The 18700-nt window shown below is 36.4% G+C and overlaps 1 protein-coding gene across 1 annotated transcript; it reads right to left on the bottom strand.

Annotated features, from left to right (window-relative positions):
- Positions 1–375: 375 nt before the first annotated feature.
- LOC127868719 (DNA-directed RNA polymerase III subunit RPC4-like) lies at positions 376–17267 on the bottom strand. Its single transcript, XM_052410727.1, is given in 10 exon segments — positions 376–780; positions 6394–6552; positions 11163–11254; positions 12591–12861; positions 13426–13542; positions 13544–13584; positions 14707–14891; positions 15860–15961; positions 16811–16902; positions 17149–17267. Coding segments are annotated over 9 exon segments (1167 nt in total). The 5' UTR covers positions 16891–16902; positions 17149–17267; the 3' UTR covers positions 376–660.
- Between the last annotated feature and the right edge of the window lie 1433 nt (positions 17268–18700).

The raw sequence follows: 18700 nt of genomic DNA, 5'->3' as shown, positions 1-18700 counted from the left end.
TTTCCACCTAAACTAGATTTTTACTAAGAAGAGACTTTCAACGAAAAATACCATAAAAGCCGAAACTGTCGTCCCTGATTAGCCTGTGCGGACTACGCACATGCATTAGGCCCAGGTTTCTCAGAACGCGGCTCATGAAAATGTATCCTACAACCACTTCTGAAACATATTTATTATTCTGCATTTTACCATAAAAGAATGTTTTGTCTTTTTTTCCATATAATATACATGTACATTCAATATGTTCAATCTTTGCATTTTGGAACAACATAGACAAAAATATCCAAAATAAATGCTTTAAGTATGAACATATAACTAATTTTGCATACTGTGTTTGTAACATGCATGTAATACAGTCACATATAACACAGACGCTAGAGAACACATTTTTTATTTGAAACTTAACAACATTCAAAACAACACAAGATGAACTTTGCCACCTTCATTGTTAATAGTTGACAGTTATGATGCTAGTAAGGATTGTTTTTGCGTGAAAAAAAAATTCTGTTTGTTTCAAAGGTTGCATCAATGTTTACACAAATACTTTATGTCTCACAAGATTTCCTCTGATTGTTTGCTTGTCCCTCTAAACTGTTCATTCTCGGGTAAATATCACTTGTGAAGGAGCACTATTTGACCAACAATTCACAGGAATAGCTGCTAACTTATAGCAGCATCCAGCAGTGATTCAAAGTCAGGAGTGCAAACCAGTCTGTGATCAATATGTCCCAGTAAGGAAATATCACCATGGTTACCATCTACTCGCACACTGGCTACGTCCTGAAAATAATGGAGCAAAAAACCAACTAAGTCTCAAAATAGAGCAAAATTTGTCATTGACAATAGAAACTAAAGCTTACTAGATATAATGAAGTTTCAATCCAAACAACTGAATTACGACCATAGTTGATCTAGAAGTGTCACCTTGAACATTGAGCTAGTGACATGGGTATTGCCTGTGACAAGCCACCTACACATTTTTATTTTATTTCAAAACGTCCTAAAAAATTATGAAGTTTTATAATGCCAGTTAATTTAAGTCTCCGATGAAGTGAGACCTGAACTATATATAACTGGGTATCATAACTCTTACTGGTGAAACATTTCAAAATGGTAAGGATTGCATACTTGTTTCAATTAATTTTATGATCATATAAATGTTATGGAAATATAATTATATAACATGGCTGCTGTTTGTTTTAAACATATTCCTGCCAACTCTTGAATTCAAAAAACATAAAAGTAAGAGATGAGTCACAGACAACACATTTGTCACCTTATGGCGATATGTTATAAAAGTAAGAACAGGATCGCCATAAGTTTCATCAACCTTATAGTTATAGAACATTTCAGTTATGGCTAGAATAACCCTAGATCCAGATTTAGTGGTGTGAGTTTTAAAAACAAGGGCATGATTTTAACAAAGTTTTATGGGACCACTATACCTTGTAAGAAACAAAATATCAAACCTCTATATACAGGCCAACCTCACTTGGCCGTTACCTGAAAACAATGGCAACCGGCCTACAGCGGTCAGTCTAGATTCCCCCTCCCAACAAAAATCGTTATATTTTACACCGGAGTATAACCTTCACATGACTATAGCTGACAGGAGTGCATACGAAAAATATAGGAGAGCAGATCCCCTGAAAATAACGCCCTCTATTGAGTTTCATAAACCTAGCTTAAGAGCTTAATTAGTTGTCCCAGGATCCATATTTAAGTTTTCATTTATGTCTATAAACAAAGCTTCCATAATTTGTGAGAGTTATGCAGGATCAAGAATTTGGTTTTCAATTATTTATTTTTTAAAAGCAACCAAATTTTTTTGTAAGGAAAAACCTGAAAACATTAACATTTTTCAATATGGCCCTTTTTTCACATAAATTTAATCTACCTAGCACTTGTACTTTGAGTTATTGCCGGATCAAGATTTTAGTTCTTAATTAGTTCTGTTACCATAGCAATCACAATTTGTTCAGACCAACAAACTAAAATACTGTACCATGTATAAAACCCATTAATTTCTAGCTGTTGGTGCACATAATACGTTGTATACATTAGCTAGGCCTAAACAGAAGAACGATAAACCCTGCCGCCTAAATGTCTCACCCTGCCCCCTCGGACCCTTCCAAGCCCTTTGTTTGGTCTGATTATAGACTAGTAGTATACACCATATATTATTTGAACATTGCAAACAAGGGCTGTTTGTAAAACATGCATGCCCCCCATATGGGCTGTCATTTGTAGTGGCAGCCATTGTGTGAATACATTTTTGTCACTGTGATCTTAACCTTTGACCTAGTGACCTGAAAATCAATAGGGGTCATCTGCCAGTCATGATCAATGTACCTATGAAGTTTCATGATCCTAGGCCTAATTATTCTTGAGTTATCATCAGGAAACCATTTTACTGTTTCGAGTCACTGTGACCTTGACCTTTGACCTAGTGACATGAAAATCAATAGGGGTCATCTGCAAGTCATGATAAATGTACTTATGAAGTTTCATGATCCTAGGCCTAAGTATTCTTGAGTTAACCACCCGGAAACCATTTAACTGTTTCGAGTCACTGTGACCTTTGACCTAGTGACCTGAAAATCAATAGGGGTCATCTGCCAGTCATAATCAATGTACCTATGAAGTTTCATGATTCTAGGCAGGTTTGTTTTTTTAAACCGATTTTATAGCTGAAATTCGGCTATATTCCCAATTGCAAAAAGTATACTTTTTTCTTAACCAAATTTTCAATTTTCTAAGAATAGAAAGGGCACATAATTCTGTCAAAATGCACGCCAGAGTTATCTTACTTTGCCTGGCGAGTCCCATCATGATATTAAGTAAGTGTACCAAGTTTGAATGCAATAGCTTTGATACTTAATGAGAAAAGTGGACCTAAACAACAAAAACTTAACCAGACGCCGACGCCAAGGTGATGACAATAGCTCATAACTTTTTTTTCAAATGACCTTGACCTTTGACCTAGTGATTTGAAAATCAATAGGGGTCATCTGCGAGTCATGATCAATGTACCTATGAAGTTTCATGATCCTAGGTATGAGCGTTTTTGAGTTATCATCCGGAAACCATTTTACTATTTCGGGTCACCATGACCTTGACCTTTGACCTAGTGACCTGAAAATCAATACGGGTCATCTGCGAGTCATGATCAATGTACCTATGAAGTTTCATGATCCTAGGCATAAGCGTTCTTTAGTTATCATCCGGAAACCATTTTACTATTTCGGGTCATCGTGACCTTGACCTTTGACCTAGTGACCTGAAAATCAATAGGGGTCATCTGCGAGTCATGATCAATGTAGCTATGAAGTTTCATGATCCTATGCATAAGCGTTCTTGAGTTATCATCCGGAAACCATTTTACTATTTCGGGTCACTGTGACCTTGACCTAGTGACCTGAAAATCAATAGGGGTCATCTGCGAGTCATGATCAATGTACCTATGAAGTTTCATGATCCTAGGCATAAGCGTTCGTGAGTTATCATCCGGAAACCATTTTACTATTTCGGGTCACCGTGACCTTGACCTTTGACCTAGTGACCTGAAAATCAATAGGGGTCATCTGCGAGTCATGATCAATGTACCTATGAAGTTTCATGATCCTAGGCATAAGCGTTCTTGAGTTATCATCCGCAAACCATTTAACTGTTTCGGGTCACCGTGACCTTGACCTTTGACCTAGTGACCTGAAAATCAATAGGGGTCATCTGCTAGTCATGATCAAAGTACCTACGAAGTTTCATGATCCTAGGCATAAGCATTCTTAATAGAGATGGCAAAATTATTCGAATATTCGAATATTCGATTGAATGGTCAGCATTCGAATAATAAAAATGATATTCGCATAATCACATTTTTATCCAAACGTTATTTCACCAATATTTAATGACCTGCGAACCGCTTACTAAAAAGCAACCGAAATCACATGGGAGTAACATGTTTGACGTGACGTTCTTCGTGTCAAACTGATAACGCGGCCCGTATCAGTGTTGATTGCGCAAATGCAATATACACGCTCTAAGAAAGGCCCCGACTGTTGTTTGCCAATGGGATGCCGATTAACGGTTTCAATTGACTTGCGAATATAAATTAAGTTTTGTGATCACAGTATGTACAGCCATTAAAATGTGTGAATTATTCAAATCGCGCAATGCAATATACTTACTATAAGAAAGGGCCCGAACTGTTGTTTGTCAATTAGGTACCAATTAAGGGCTTTAATTTACTTGCGAATAAAAATTTAGTATTTGTGATCACAGTTTGAACAGACATGTGAATTATTCAAAAGTAACAGATGATATAAACTAAACAATCATCAAGGAATCATAATTCAAATCTGAAAATGCCACCAGCCCCTTCTGCAATATGGAATACTTTACACGGTCTGTGGATAAGAAGACCGAACGTGTAATGTGTGTAAACTTAGTTTTACATATGCGCGGTCTGCTACAAATATGTGGAATCATTAAAAAATAAAATTCTATGACACGATGTTTTTAATTCTATTTGTGTTCGATCACAGTATCGGTCATAGTATTATTCGACAGCGATACAATTTTTCAATAGCAACGTTAATAAACAGCCTCGTATTTAGCAAACGGATATAACTTATAAACCAATGGAAATTTACACATAACAAGGTAAAATCAATCCAGCCGTTTTATGCGAATATTCGAATATTCGATTGAATGAATTTGCGAACATTCGAATACCGATATTGGTATTCGATGCCATCTCTAATTCTTAAGTTATCATCCGGAAACCATTTTACTATTTCAGGTCACCGTGACCTTGACCTTTCAACCTAGTGACCTCAAAATCTATAGGAGTCATCTGCAAGTCATGATCAATGTACCTATGAAGTTTCATGATCCTAGGCCTAAGCGTTCTTGAGTTATCATCCGAAAACTATCTGGTTGACGGACATATGGACATGCATACGGACGGACCGACATGAGCAAAACAATATACCCCTCTTCTTCGAAGGGGGGCATAAAAATATAAATATATATAGGTTGGAAGGAGATACAAATTTAGTAGCATAAAGTAAAGCAATTAAAATGTTGGCATAAATAAGAAAAACATATCTATGTGTTCTCAGCGCATCATTATATACAGCACAGGTAGACTAAAATGAGATGCATGGTGACACTTGATTACATGAAAATATGTAATCACTTTGATATGTGTGTATACATATCAAACGTTGTAGAATCCATACTGCAAAGTATTATTTACAATGTTGCAAAAGTGGTATTGAAAACCATTAGTTTATGTGTAGAGGTGAAGGCTCACGCAATCATTTGTAACAGATCCCAAGGGTATAATACCCTCAATCAGTCAGTGTTATATTAAGCATTTTATATTTGAGAGGGACAATAATTAAGGAAGGATTTGAAGGTTAGGATGCTTAAGCCATCGAAGGGAATTGACTGCAGACAATGAGGAATTCACAGACCGACAAAATCTAACCTTTACAAGACAACTCATTTTCTGGAGAGAATTATATAAAAATTTGACATCATTATAGTGTCATACAAAATCTATGCAAATGATAATCACAATACTCAATTGTATGAATAGAAAAATAACAGTTATCCATTCAGTGACACTGATCAATGTTTCAGTCACGTAATCAACCCAATTGGTAACTAGAGCTTTGTCATAGACGTGACGAATACCCCCACATGCCGCATTGACACAGAATATTTGGCATGTTGCCTTCACAAAAAACAGCGGACACCATGCTCAATGGTACAAACGCACTAACTGACCCTGTGACCTAGTTTTTGACCCCACAGGGCCCATGTTCGAACTTGGCCTAGACATCATCTAGATACAACTTCTGACCAAGTTTGGTGAAGCTCGGATGAACAATACTTGAATTAGAGTGCGGACACCATGCTAATTGTTTAAAACGCACTAAGTGACCCCGTGACCTAGTTTTTGATCGGGCATGACCCATATTCGAACTTGACCTAGACGTCATCTAGATACAACATCTGACCAAGCTTGGTGAAGATCTGATGAAAACAACTTGAAATAGAGAGGGGACACTTCATACGGACCAACAGACCGACCGACAGACAGACAGACAAGCTCACTCCTATATACCTCCCTAAACCTCGTTTGTGGGGGTATAATTATCTCATAGTAAATGGCAGTTGATTTGTTGTCTGATTTGCTTGATTTTTATGATACAAACACTTTTCTACCATATGGCTTTTTATCTTCTTACAAAATTTGCAACCTAGCTTAAGTACTTTTTGAGCTATTACAGGATCCAGATAAGGATTGACAGACCGGGACTCTAATCCCATCTGGTATGGGACTAATTAAAACTAAACATTTCTCTGCTATGTTGATCTTACCTGTAAAAATCCACATGGTGTTCCCATGGTTACGTTGAGTAGTGTGTTTCCCAGCCTGAGCTGGACCCTCCCTGACTTTCGCACTATGAGCTTGCCCACAAGACCCTCACTGAAGTTGTGCAGGCTGCAGCTGTCCATCTTGTCTGAAATCTCACTCTCCTTTAAGAGACAAAAGTCATATTGCATGACATCAGAATGTTGGAATGTCAAATGCATGAATTCTTATATTCAGACTAATGCATGACTTAATATGGTCAGAAAGTCATATGCATGACATCACAGTGTCAGAAAGTCAAATGCATGACTTTATAGTGTAATCATGTAATTTACATGATTAACTAGAGCTTTGCCACAGACGTGACGTATACCCCAACATGATGCATTGATTTATGGCGATTTTTAAGAATTATTATGCCATTATCATTTATGGCCATTTTTTACCTTTGAACTGAAAGTGTGACCTTGACCTTGGAGATATCGACATAATTTTTTCGTGCGACACACCGTCCAATGATGCTGAACAAATGATTTTAGAATCTCACAATTAACTACATAGTTATGGCCCTGACAAGCTCATTTATGGCCATTTTTTAACCTTTGAACTCAGTGTGACCTTGACCTTGGAGATATTGACGTAATTCTTTCGCGTGACACACCGTCAAATGATAATGAACAAATGTGGCTTAATGTGCCAAATGATTTGATAATATCACGATGAACAACATAGTTATGGCCCGGACAAGATCATTTATGGCCATTTTTGACCTTTGAACTCAAAGTGTGACCTTGATCTTGGAGATATCGACGTAATTCTTTCGCGCAAGACACTGTCCAGTGATGGTGAACAAACGTGCCAAATGATTTTAAAATCTCACAATGATCGACAAAGTTATGGCCTGGACAAGCTAATTTATAGCCTTTTTTACCTTTGAACTCAAAGTGTGACCTTGACCATGGATATATCAACGTAATTCTTTCGCCTGACACACCCTCCAATGATGGTGAACAAATGTGCCAAATGATTTTAAAGTCTCACAATGAACGACATAGTTATGGCCCGGACAAGCTTATTTATGGCCTTTTTTACCTTTGAACTCAAAGTGTGACCTTGACCTTGGATATATCAACGTAATTCTTTCGCGAGACACACCGTCCAATGATGGGGAACAAATGTGCCAAATAATTTTAAAATCTCACAATGCACGACATAGTTATGGCCCGGACAAGCTATTTTATGGCCTTTTTTGACCTTTGAACTCAAAGTGTGACCTTGACCTTGGATATATCAACGTAATTCTTTCGTGAGACACACCGTCCAATGATGGTGAACAAATGTGCCAAATGATTTTAAAATCTCACAATAAACGACATAGTTATGGCACAGACTAGCTAATTTATGGCCATTTTTTACCTTTGAACTCAAAGTGTGACCTTGACCTTGGAGATATTGACGCAATTCTTTCACGCAACACACTGTCCAATGATGGTGAACAAATGTGCCAAATGATTTTAAAATCTCACAATCAACGACATACTTATGGCCCGGACAAGCTAATTTATGGCCCATTTTGACCTTTGAACTCAAAGTGTGACCTTGAACTTGGATATATCAACGTACTTATTTCGCGAGACACACCGTCCAATGATGGTGAACAAATGTGCCAAATGATTTTAAAATCTCACATTGAACGACAAAGTTATGGCCCAGAAAAGCTCATTTATGGCCATTTTTGACCTTTGAACTCAAAGTGTGACCTTAACCTTGGTGATATCGACATAATTCTTTCGCTCAACACACTGTCCAAAGATGGTGAACAAATGTGCCAAATGATTTTAAAATCTCACAATCAACGACATAGTTATTGCCCGGACAAACTCATGTATGGCCCTTTTTGACCTTTGAACTCAAAGTGTGACCCTGACCATGGAGATATCAACGTAATTCTTTCGGCGACACACCGTCCAAAGATGGTGAACAAATGTGCCAAATGATTTTAAAATCACACAATCAATGACAAAGTTATGGCCCGGACAAGCTTATTTATGGCCAATTTGACCTTTGAACTCAAAGTGTGACCTTGACCTTGGAGATATTGACATAAATCTTTCGCGCAACACACTGTCCAGTGATGGTGAACAAACATGCAAAATGATTTTCAAATCTCACAATAAACGAAATAGTTATGTCCCAGACAAGCTCATTTATGGCCTTTTTTGAACTTTGAACTCAAAGTGTGACCTTGACCTTGGATATATCAACGTAATTCTTTCGCGTGACACACCGTCCAATGATGGTGAACAAATGTGCCAAATGATTTTACAATCTCACAATGAACCACATAGTTATGGCCCAGACAAGCTCATTTATGGCCATTGTTTACCTTTGAACTCAAAGTGTGACCTTAACCTTGGAGATATCGACCTAATTCTTTCGCGCAACACACTGTCTAAAAATGGTGAACAAATGTGCCAAATGATTTTAAAATCTCACAATGAACGACATAGTTATTGACCGGACAAACACATGTATGGCCCTTTTTGACTTTTGAACTCAAAGTGTGACCTTGACCTTGGAGTGATTGATGTAATTCTTTTGCGCGACACACCATCCAATTATGGTGAACAAATGTGCCAAATGATTTTAAAATCTCACATTAAATGACAAAGTTATGGCCCAGACAAGCTAATTTATGGCCATTTTTTACCTTTGAACTCAAAGTGTGACCTTGACCTTTGGGATATCGACGTAATTCTTTCGCGCGACACACCGTTCAATGATGGTGAACAAATGTGCTAAATGATTTTAAAATCTCACTATGAACAACATAGTTATTGCCCAGACAAGATTTCCGAACAGACCGACCGACCGACAGACAGACCGACATAGTGACTCCTATATAGCCCCCATTACCAATGGTAATGGGTGTATAAATAGTGTCTGAATGTCAAATGCATGACTTGATAGTCTCAGAATGTCATATGCATGAATTCATAGAGTCAGAATGTCAAATGCATGACTTCATACCGTAAGAATGTCAAATGCATGACTTCATACCGTAAGAATGTCGAGTGCATGACTTCATTTTGTAGAACGTCAAATGCATGACTTAATAGTGTCTATATGTCAAATACATTACATCATAAGGTCTGAATGTCAAATGCATTACTTCATAGTCTCAGAATGTCAAATGCATGATTTAATTGTGTCTGAATGTCAAATACATGACTTCATAGTGTCAGAATGTCAAATGCATTACTGCATAGTGTCTGAATGTCAATTTAATGACTTAATAGTGTCAGAATGTCAAACACTTGCCTTAATAATCAGAATGTTTAGGTATAACTTCAGAATTTCTGAATGCGATTTGCATGACATCATAGTGCTGGATGTCATATGCATCACTTCAAAGTGTCAGAATGTCAAATACATGACTTTATAGTGTAAGAAAGCCAAATGATTGACTTCACAACATCTAAATGTCAAGTGCATGACTTCATAGTGTCTAGGTGTCATATACGTAAGTTCATAGTATACAAATGTCAAATACATTACTTCATAGTGTCAAAAATCAAATGCATGACTTCATAGTGTCAGAATGTCAAATGCATTACTTCATATTGTCAAAAAGTAAAATGCATGACTTCATAGAGTCTAGATGTTGTAAACATCACTTCATAGTACATGTTTACAAATGTCAAATACATGACTTCAGAATGTCAAATGCATGGCTTCATAGAGTAAGAATGTCAAATGCATGATGTAATAATGTCTGAATGCCATATGCATGACTTCATAATGTCTGAATGTTAAATGCATAACTTCTAATGTCTTAATGGCAAATGCATTACTTCATAGTGTCAGAATGTCAAATACATTACTTCATAATGCCTGAGTGTCAAATACTTGACTTAATAGAGTCTGAATAACAAACACATTCCTTCATAGTTTTTGAAAGTGGAAATGCATGACTTTTTTTTTTAATGTCAAATACATGTCATCATAGTGTCTGAGTGTTGTATGCATGACTTCATAGAGTACAAATGTGAAATGCATAACTTCAAAGAATCAGAATGAATGTCAATGGCATGACTTCATAAAGTAAGAATGTCAAAGGCATGACTTGATTGGGTCAGAATGTCAATTGCATGACCTATAGAATGTCAAATGCATTAATTTATAGTGCAAAGTGTTGCAAGATAAAATGCATGGCCAGACTAACATTTTAATCCAGATTGAAACTACTTCAATAACTATATAGTTAGACAAATTCTTTCCTTTTGCCATGGTATGCACATGTTGCTTGTGTCATTCCATATTAAAACAAGACTATTGCCAAGCAATATATGTCCCTTACCAGCTCCACCATTGTCTGATTTTTTTATATTTGTTGCCATAGCAACCAGAATTCTTGACGTAGGAACAAAATGAAAAGACGTGCATAACCTCAATATTGCCTTCTGACCATGTTTCAAGATTCATGAAAAAATATGAAGAACTTTTAAAGTTATTGCAGGATCCAGAAAAGTGTGACAGACAAACAGACAGACTCACAGATGCACAGAGTGCAAACCATAAGTCCCCTCCGTTGAAACCGGTAGGGGACAAAAATAATGTTTATCAAATCATTTTTTGTTATTTTTACATCATGTCATAAAATGTACAATCATGACCAGTGCACGTGATAAATTCATCTATCAATTGTTATAGAACAGTATGGTGTACTGTCATCTTAATCTACACACCAACATGATGGAGATTCAAAGCCAACCTTATCTTTTTTCTTCTTGAAGTCCTCCTCCGTAGAGAGTGGCATTCCAGGCAGAGTGTCGGGCAGCTGTATGAACAGCAGTGTCCCATCCTCTAGGAATGAAGAGATAATCAATGGTTTGACACAAAACTAATAATTATATATAACATATATATTTGTTTTTCTTCATTGGTATTTGTTCAAAAAAGTCTAAAGTCTTTACTTTAAACAGGCATAATGATAGAATGGTTATGTCCGGCTGATCACAGGTCAAAGTGCCTGTTTGAGAAACACACTGTATATTTTCATATTTAACAAGGGCTGTTTGTAAAACATGCATGCCCTCCATATGGGTTGTCAGTTGTAGTGGCAGCCATTGTGTGAATACGTTTTTTGTCACTGTGACCTTGACCTTTGACCTAGTGACCTGAAAGTCAATAGGGGTCATCTGCCAGTCATGATCAATGTACCTATTAAGTTTCATGATCCTAGGCCTAATTATTCTTGAGTTATCATCAGGAAACCATTTTACTGTTTAGAGTCACTGTGACCTTTGACCTAGTGACCTGAAAATTAATAGGGGTCATCTACCAGTCATGATCAATGTACCTATGAAGTTTCATGATTCTAGCTAGGCGTAAGCATTCTTGAGTTATCATCCGGAAACAATTTTACTATTTCGAGTCACTGTGACCTTGACCTTTGACTTAGTGACCTGAAAATCAATAGGGGTCATCTGCCAGTCATGATCAATGTACCTATGAAGTTTCATGATCCTAGGCGTAAGCATTCTTGAGTTATCATCCGGAAACCATTTTACTGCTTCGAGTCACTGTGACCTTGACCTTTGACCTAGTGACCTGAAAATCAATAGGGGTCATCTGCCAGTCATGATCAATGTTCCTATGAAGTTTCATGATCCTAGGTGTAAGCATTCTTGAGTTATCATCCGGAAACCATTTTACTATTTCGAGTCACTGTGACCTTGACCTTTGACCTAGTGACCTGAAAATCACTAGGGGTCATCTGCCAGTCATGATCAATGTACGTATGAGGTTTCATGATCCTAGGCCTAAGCATTCTTGAGTTATCATCAGGAAACCATTTTACTATTTCGAGTCACTGTGACCTTGACCTTTGACCTAGTGACCTGAAAATCAATAGGGGTCATCTGCCAGTCATGATCAATGTACCTATGAAGTTTCATGATCCTAGGCCTAAGCGTTCTTTAGTTATCATCCGGAAACCATCTGGTGGACGGACCTACAGACAGACCGACCGACGGACCAACCAACATGTGCAAAACAATATACCCCTTTTCTTCGAAGGGGGACATAAATAAATAAACAGTCATTGCTATGTAGTTATTCTGGAAATGTTCCTAAACAAAAATGGCAAATGTAAACTCATTCATAAATAATCTTGCCATGTTAAATACTCCAGGCCTACCTGACTTAACAGGATTAGTAAACAGTTCTCCACATGTAACCGAATCTGTTGAGTTTTGGCGATACAAATTTCCCAATCCCGATGTCAAGTCATTTGTTTCTGTTGCAGTATCATTTTTGACTAGTTTCTCATGTTTTCCGTCAGTATCCATTGGTTCTTGTTTAATGTTTATAGTTTCCTGTTTTACTTTCAGCTCTTTTTTTATCACAATTGGCAGCTTCACAGGCATCAACGTAATGTCATCTTCTTCAAACCCTTTTCCAGCAAGAAACTAAGAAGAAAAATCATACAATTGTGAAAAAAATGTGCTCATCATAATATACAATTACTAACAAAGGTAATATTGAACCACATAAACTACAACTTTATTAGTATATAAATATTACATGTCTGACAGGGTGACAGTAAATTTGTCAACTTGAGGAAATACTGTCAACCGAGGCAAAGCCAAGGTTGACAGTATTTTTCCGAAAGTTGACAAATTTACTGTCACCCTTTCAGACATGTAATATTTATTTTATTATACCGAACAAAATATTCAAACAATTTATATGAACCATGAACAATTTTAATATTCAATAATTGTATTTAATTTCAGCAATGAACAACCATTAATATGTTGCGTGGTTCAGATTTTTTCCCCCTGGTGGCACGTGATTGCTAAGGTAGCGGGCGACAGTATTATTTGGACAGTAAATTTTTTCCCGCTGGGTCTGACAGTAGTTCTATGTCACGATGGCCTATGGGAGTTTAGCATTGTGAATAAAAGTGAGGTATAATAATATAAAAATGATAAATGGTGCATCAATTAAAAGCTCTACACACACATGCTTACATCATCTCTGAGCAGACTGTCCAGCACTTCTTTTGTCTCTTGGTCTGTTTGCTCCCTCTTGAAGGACTTGCGTGGGCTCCCAGAGCTACCACCACCCTTGCCCCCTCCTCCTCCTCCCCCCTCCCCCTCCTCCACCTCCTGTATAGCTGTACTCTGAACCTACAACCAGTTGTTTTAAAATTGGGTCGGCATCATGAGATGTTTTGATAATATCTACGAGTACTGGTAATTTACTGATTCTTCTCACTTTTGTCACATAATGTATAAATTTGTAGCAATTTAAGTCCCATCATTTGAGGATTAAGTACAAAGAAAAAGGTGTTTCATGCTTATCAGAAAGGAAAACAGGAACATACCAGATATGCTCCGTGTCAAGTATAACATATACACTGTAACTCCAATATTACAAAGATGAACTGGTCCTAGTTACAAGACTGCCTTATGAACAGAACCGCGTTGTTAGTTCCGAGCTCATTCATTGCCGTGTTTTGTTGTAATTCCCTAACACATGCATATAAACACTACAATTGTTTCTAGTGTGTATATATCTGATAACCCCATATAAATACCATCTCAATTAATAAAAAAAACTGTCCATTTTTGACAATAAATGTTTTTAAGAATTTCATGAACACAAACATATGCTTTTTTCTCTCAGAAATATAAAGTGTACAGAACATTATGGTACTGGTCAAATTTAATTATAACAGCCAATGGACAAGTGAATTTAAATTTAGATTCAATGTAACATGTACAAATTATTTTCTGAAAACTGGGCGAAAATGAATGTGCAATTCTGTTAACAGTAAACCTGTGTTGGCATGTATATAAATTGTCTGGATAACTTATTTAATTTCTCATTCCTGTAACCTTTTTAATTGCATTTTAGCAGACAATATTTACATACATATCTACAAATAAAAAGATGAAATGAAACAATCCTCAATACAATTGTCAAAGATGTCAATGAGTAAAAAGATTAAATAGCACATAAATAGTAACAGCATGGATAAACACATGTTATTTTTTTACACATTTTTCGCTTCAACTAATAGAAAATCACACTTAAACTGTCATATGCCCAAGTTATGATTAGACTGTCATCAATTATAATTAAGCAGTTATGCAATAAGCTCAATGGGCAATGTCATGCTTGAATATAAAGAAAAGACTTGATAGAAATAAGAGACTGGAGAAAAAATGGGAAACAAGACTCATCCACGTTATATTGGGTTTGCAGTGTAGTTTTTATTCCTTAACTGTTTCCTAACCATTCTTTACCTCCAGTAGGTTTTGGTATCTTTTCGGACGGCCCCTGTTCAAACAATGAATGGGTCTGAATGACACTGGGCATGTTTCTTCCTCGTCCCCTGCCTCTGCCCCGCCCACGATCATCCTTGCTGGGTGCCAGACCCTTCTTGCCCTTGGACTGATCCTTGCTTGCAGATGGTGTTGGCTGGTCATTACTTTGGTAAACACATTTCAAATGTGAACAAATAGTGCCATTGCATTTCTATGTCAAGAAGTCTGATGTAAAAAATATTGTATGTTCATGACAATTTGCCATCAGTTACAATTTATAAAAAGTATGATCACCTGATGCACAGTTTCAATAAAACAGCTGGTGATGACTTTAAAAAGTGAATTTAATAATTTTCAGTGGACAGGGGCATGTTTTTAAGTCCCACAATCAGGAGATGTTAAAAATTTCTCAGATAGTGTTCATTGATTACCGTAATTACTATAAGTTTTCGGACACTCTAAGTTTTCTGACATCCCCTTTTTTAGCCAAAATAAATATTTTTCGTGACTCTATATTTTTGGACATACGAGTTTTCATTCATAATTAATGACTCCAATTTTTCGGACAGTATATTTTACAGCGCTATTTTAATAGCTTTCTGCCGTGTTTTCGCTTATCTAGGACCCTTCGATGATGAAGTCCCAGATTAAGGTCATACAGGTCATTAAACCTGGTATAGAATGTCCTGAGGGTAATGGACCATTACAATTGCATTATTGGGTAGATTACCATGTATACCGGTAACAAACAATTGTTTTACCCAACAGTATTTTGAATTATAACGTATTCAGGAAGCAGTATGGTTGTTTTTACATACCATTTTAGGTAAGAGATAGAATAAATAAATGCTGATGTATTTTTTTTAAGCAGAGAAAGGAGAGTACAACACAATAAAAGAATTGCACATTTATTAATGGGTTTTATTTCAATATAATAATTGACAAACAAACATAACATAAATGTCTCTAAATTTTCGGACACTCATACTATTTGAATGTTTTTCGTATCTAAATTTTCGGACACGAAAAAAATAATATTATTTTTAAGTGTCTGAAAAGAGTAATTACGGTAATTTTAGATGCTTCAGTTATTAAACAATTCTAAAACAATATTATGATTCATGTAACATACCTTGGTTCCTGTTTCACTCTTCTGGCTGGAATGTTTGGAGTGAAGACTTTTTTCTGGACACCTCCAAGTGTGAGATCCCTAGGTCCTCGAATAGAAGGTAACCTATAGAATGAAAATTATAGCGCTTACTTTGAAAACTGTGCTAAATAGTAAATCACTAAGCCTTAAAACAGCTGCTTTTATTGCCAAATTGAAATTGACTGTGACAAGTTTTTAATATGTTATCTAGTGCTGTCATGATTCACTGGTGAATCGGTATATCGCAGTGCACGTCGTTAAAAAAATCGCACCGCGGTACGGCGTTGCGGCACCTGTTTTTTTAATCTAAATTATTCTTTTATGAACACAGAGGATAAATACATAACCTATTTTGATATAATTATCGTTTTGTAAACTGTCAAAGCGATGAAAAAGGGTTAAATAAATAATCCGTTAATATTCAGGTCAAGCAAGCGCATCCATGTGTAGATGTTTATTCTTATTCATATCAGTTTCTTGTCATACCATGATACCAGTGTTTTCAGATTATTGAGTTTAATAAAGTTGTATAACCTTTTACTCTGATGTTTTCCTCACAGTTATACATTCTTTAAAATATCGCGATACATATCACGATATAGTGTTGCCGTATCATGATATATCACGATACGCTCAGTGTGTATCATGACAGCCTTAATGTTATCATGAAAATAATAACACATTTGTATTTTATCAAAAAATACCAAAACTATTATAAAAAGCAATTTTGTTAATTTCAATCTTCCATTATTTGTTAATGATTACTTATTCGGGTCTGGTTAAACAATGTGTAAACATAATTTATGCATACTTTATTAAAATCTGTTAAATGCAATTTATAGTGTCAGCAAACTTATGTCTCCAAATTATTTATGAAGCTTATTTAAATGTGACATAATTGAACAATAACATTTAACATGTTGGATATTTTACCTGGCTCCCCTTCCACTAGGTGCTCCAGTCCGACCAATCAAACCTCTTGGAAGTTGAGACTTGTCATCTCCCGAGGCCATGTTTAACAGCAACTAAAAGTGACACATTAAGGGGCATAAAGTGCTCAGATGGCTATGAGTTAATAATGTTCAATATACAATAATGAATACAAAAAGGATATTTATCTTTGTCCGAAAATAGTATCCGAACTAATAGCTTTACCGACTACTTTATGTAAACATGTAATAAACATAGTATTGTGTCATTAACATCCATCTAATTCAACCCCATGCATTTTCTATAGCTAATGAAGATATTCAAAGATGCAAAGCACTTACTTTTTATGTATTTATCTTGCCAAGTTATTGTTTTTTCTCAGCATGACATCATTTTCAACCAAGCGCTTTATTGTTTAATAGGCTACATTATACCATTGTCAAAATACATCATTACTAATTTATAAATGGTAACGTCAGTAAAGACAGGTGAATAGACAACGAATACATCATAGCTAATCTCCGCGCCGAAATAGAGCTAAATCCGAGCAAAGCTTTCTTATATCGATAATCTGTTTGGAGAGGTGAACACTTCGATTAGTGTGCTTCTTAAATCACACTATCCAGCGGTATATTAATTAAAATCATTGAGCGTATGCTAGTACATGTACAGTAATTTTAAAAATCCAAAATAGTTGAATGGGTAACTTAAATGCATTCCATACATTGGCGTCCGCACTTGGAGGCAAATGGGGTTAGCTGACCCCCCCCCCCCCCCCCCCTCCCTTCGACAATCGGTTTGCGGAAAAGTTTGTGGAATGTGTAAAATCTAAATGTGTAAAATTATTATTCCTGAATCGAACAATTTGGGTCAGAATGACCCCTGTCTTCAAGACACGAACATCAACTCCCATTTACATGCAAACAAATCATGGATGGGGTTATGGTACAATTAATTAACGCTCAAAAACTTGTTTTAAACATGACTCATTCGTGCGAAATCGAGGCGAGAATTCAATCAATTAGCATGAATTAAGTCCCTGAATAGGAAGTGAAGGTGATGTGGGTCTCTGCCTAATTTCTCGATGGTTTTTTTATGAACATATTATTATCGGTGTTGATACGATCCCTGTGAACGCTCATCATGTATAGTCCTGCGAGCCTGTCGTCAGACATGATGTATCTAAGCCATGTCTTGACTCGTATCTATAACCGTGCTAAATTATCGTTTCTCCGTACAGGTGGTGGCGGGTGGGGTAAGTTATATTATCAACGCATCGATCACGCAACGATGGTTCAAATCCGTTTATTTACCCAGTCAACAAAATCGGACTCATTCTGTTGAATGAATTCCTTCTTGCTCATGGGGCCTTCCGATTGCTATCACGACTTACCTATTCCATTAGTTATAGTGTTGTGGGTTAAACATAATAAATGGCTTCGTATGATGAGTGATGACTGATTTGAATTCTTCTACTTCGTACTTCCTACAGTCAATTGCAGACTATTACAGGAAGGCCTATTATAGGCAGATATGAAAACTGTCGAGTCCGTTTCCTGGGAAGAACCAGTACTTGGTGTCTATGGAGGAGATAACGAGAACGCTCCCTGAGAAGGGAGCGAACCCACGAACTCCCGATCGATAGGCTGACACCTTACAGTATCCACTACACCGACGAGACCTAATTCTAGAAATGTCACTATGATGAATTTGCATTTTATTGATCTAAATCTTTCCCGCTTACTATTTTTCTCTCAGTTTTTAAGAGAAATTGTTATAAAGGCATTGAAATAAAATGCGTTGTTTTTGGTTGTCTGTTGTTGTAAATTCACTATATTTAAATTGTATGAACTGCACGTAAAACTATCTAATAGTGCAACATAACCATTTAAT

Source organism: Dreissena polymorpha, chromosome 2 (assembly GCF_020536995.1).
Source record: "Dreissena polymorpha isolate Duluth1 chromosome 2, UMN_Dpol_1.0, whole genome shotgun sequence".
In the NCBI taxonomy this organism is placed as follows: Eukaryota; Metazoa; Mollusca; class Bivalvia; order Myida; family Dreissenidae; genus Dreissena; species Dreissena polymorpha.
Note: the sequence above shows the minus strand (reverse complement) of the source record. Positions and strands in the feature narration are given on the sequence as shown.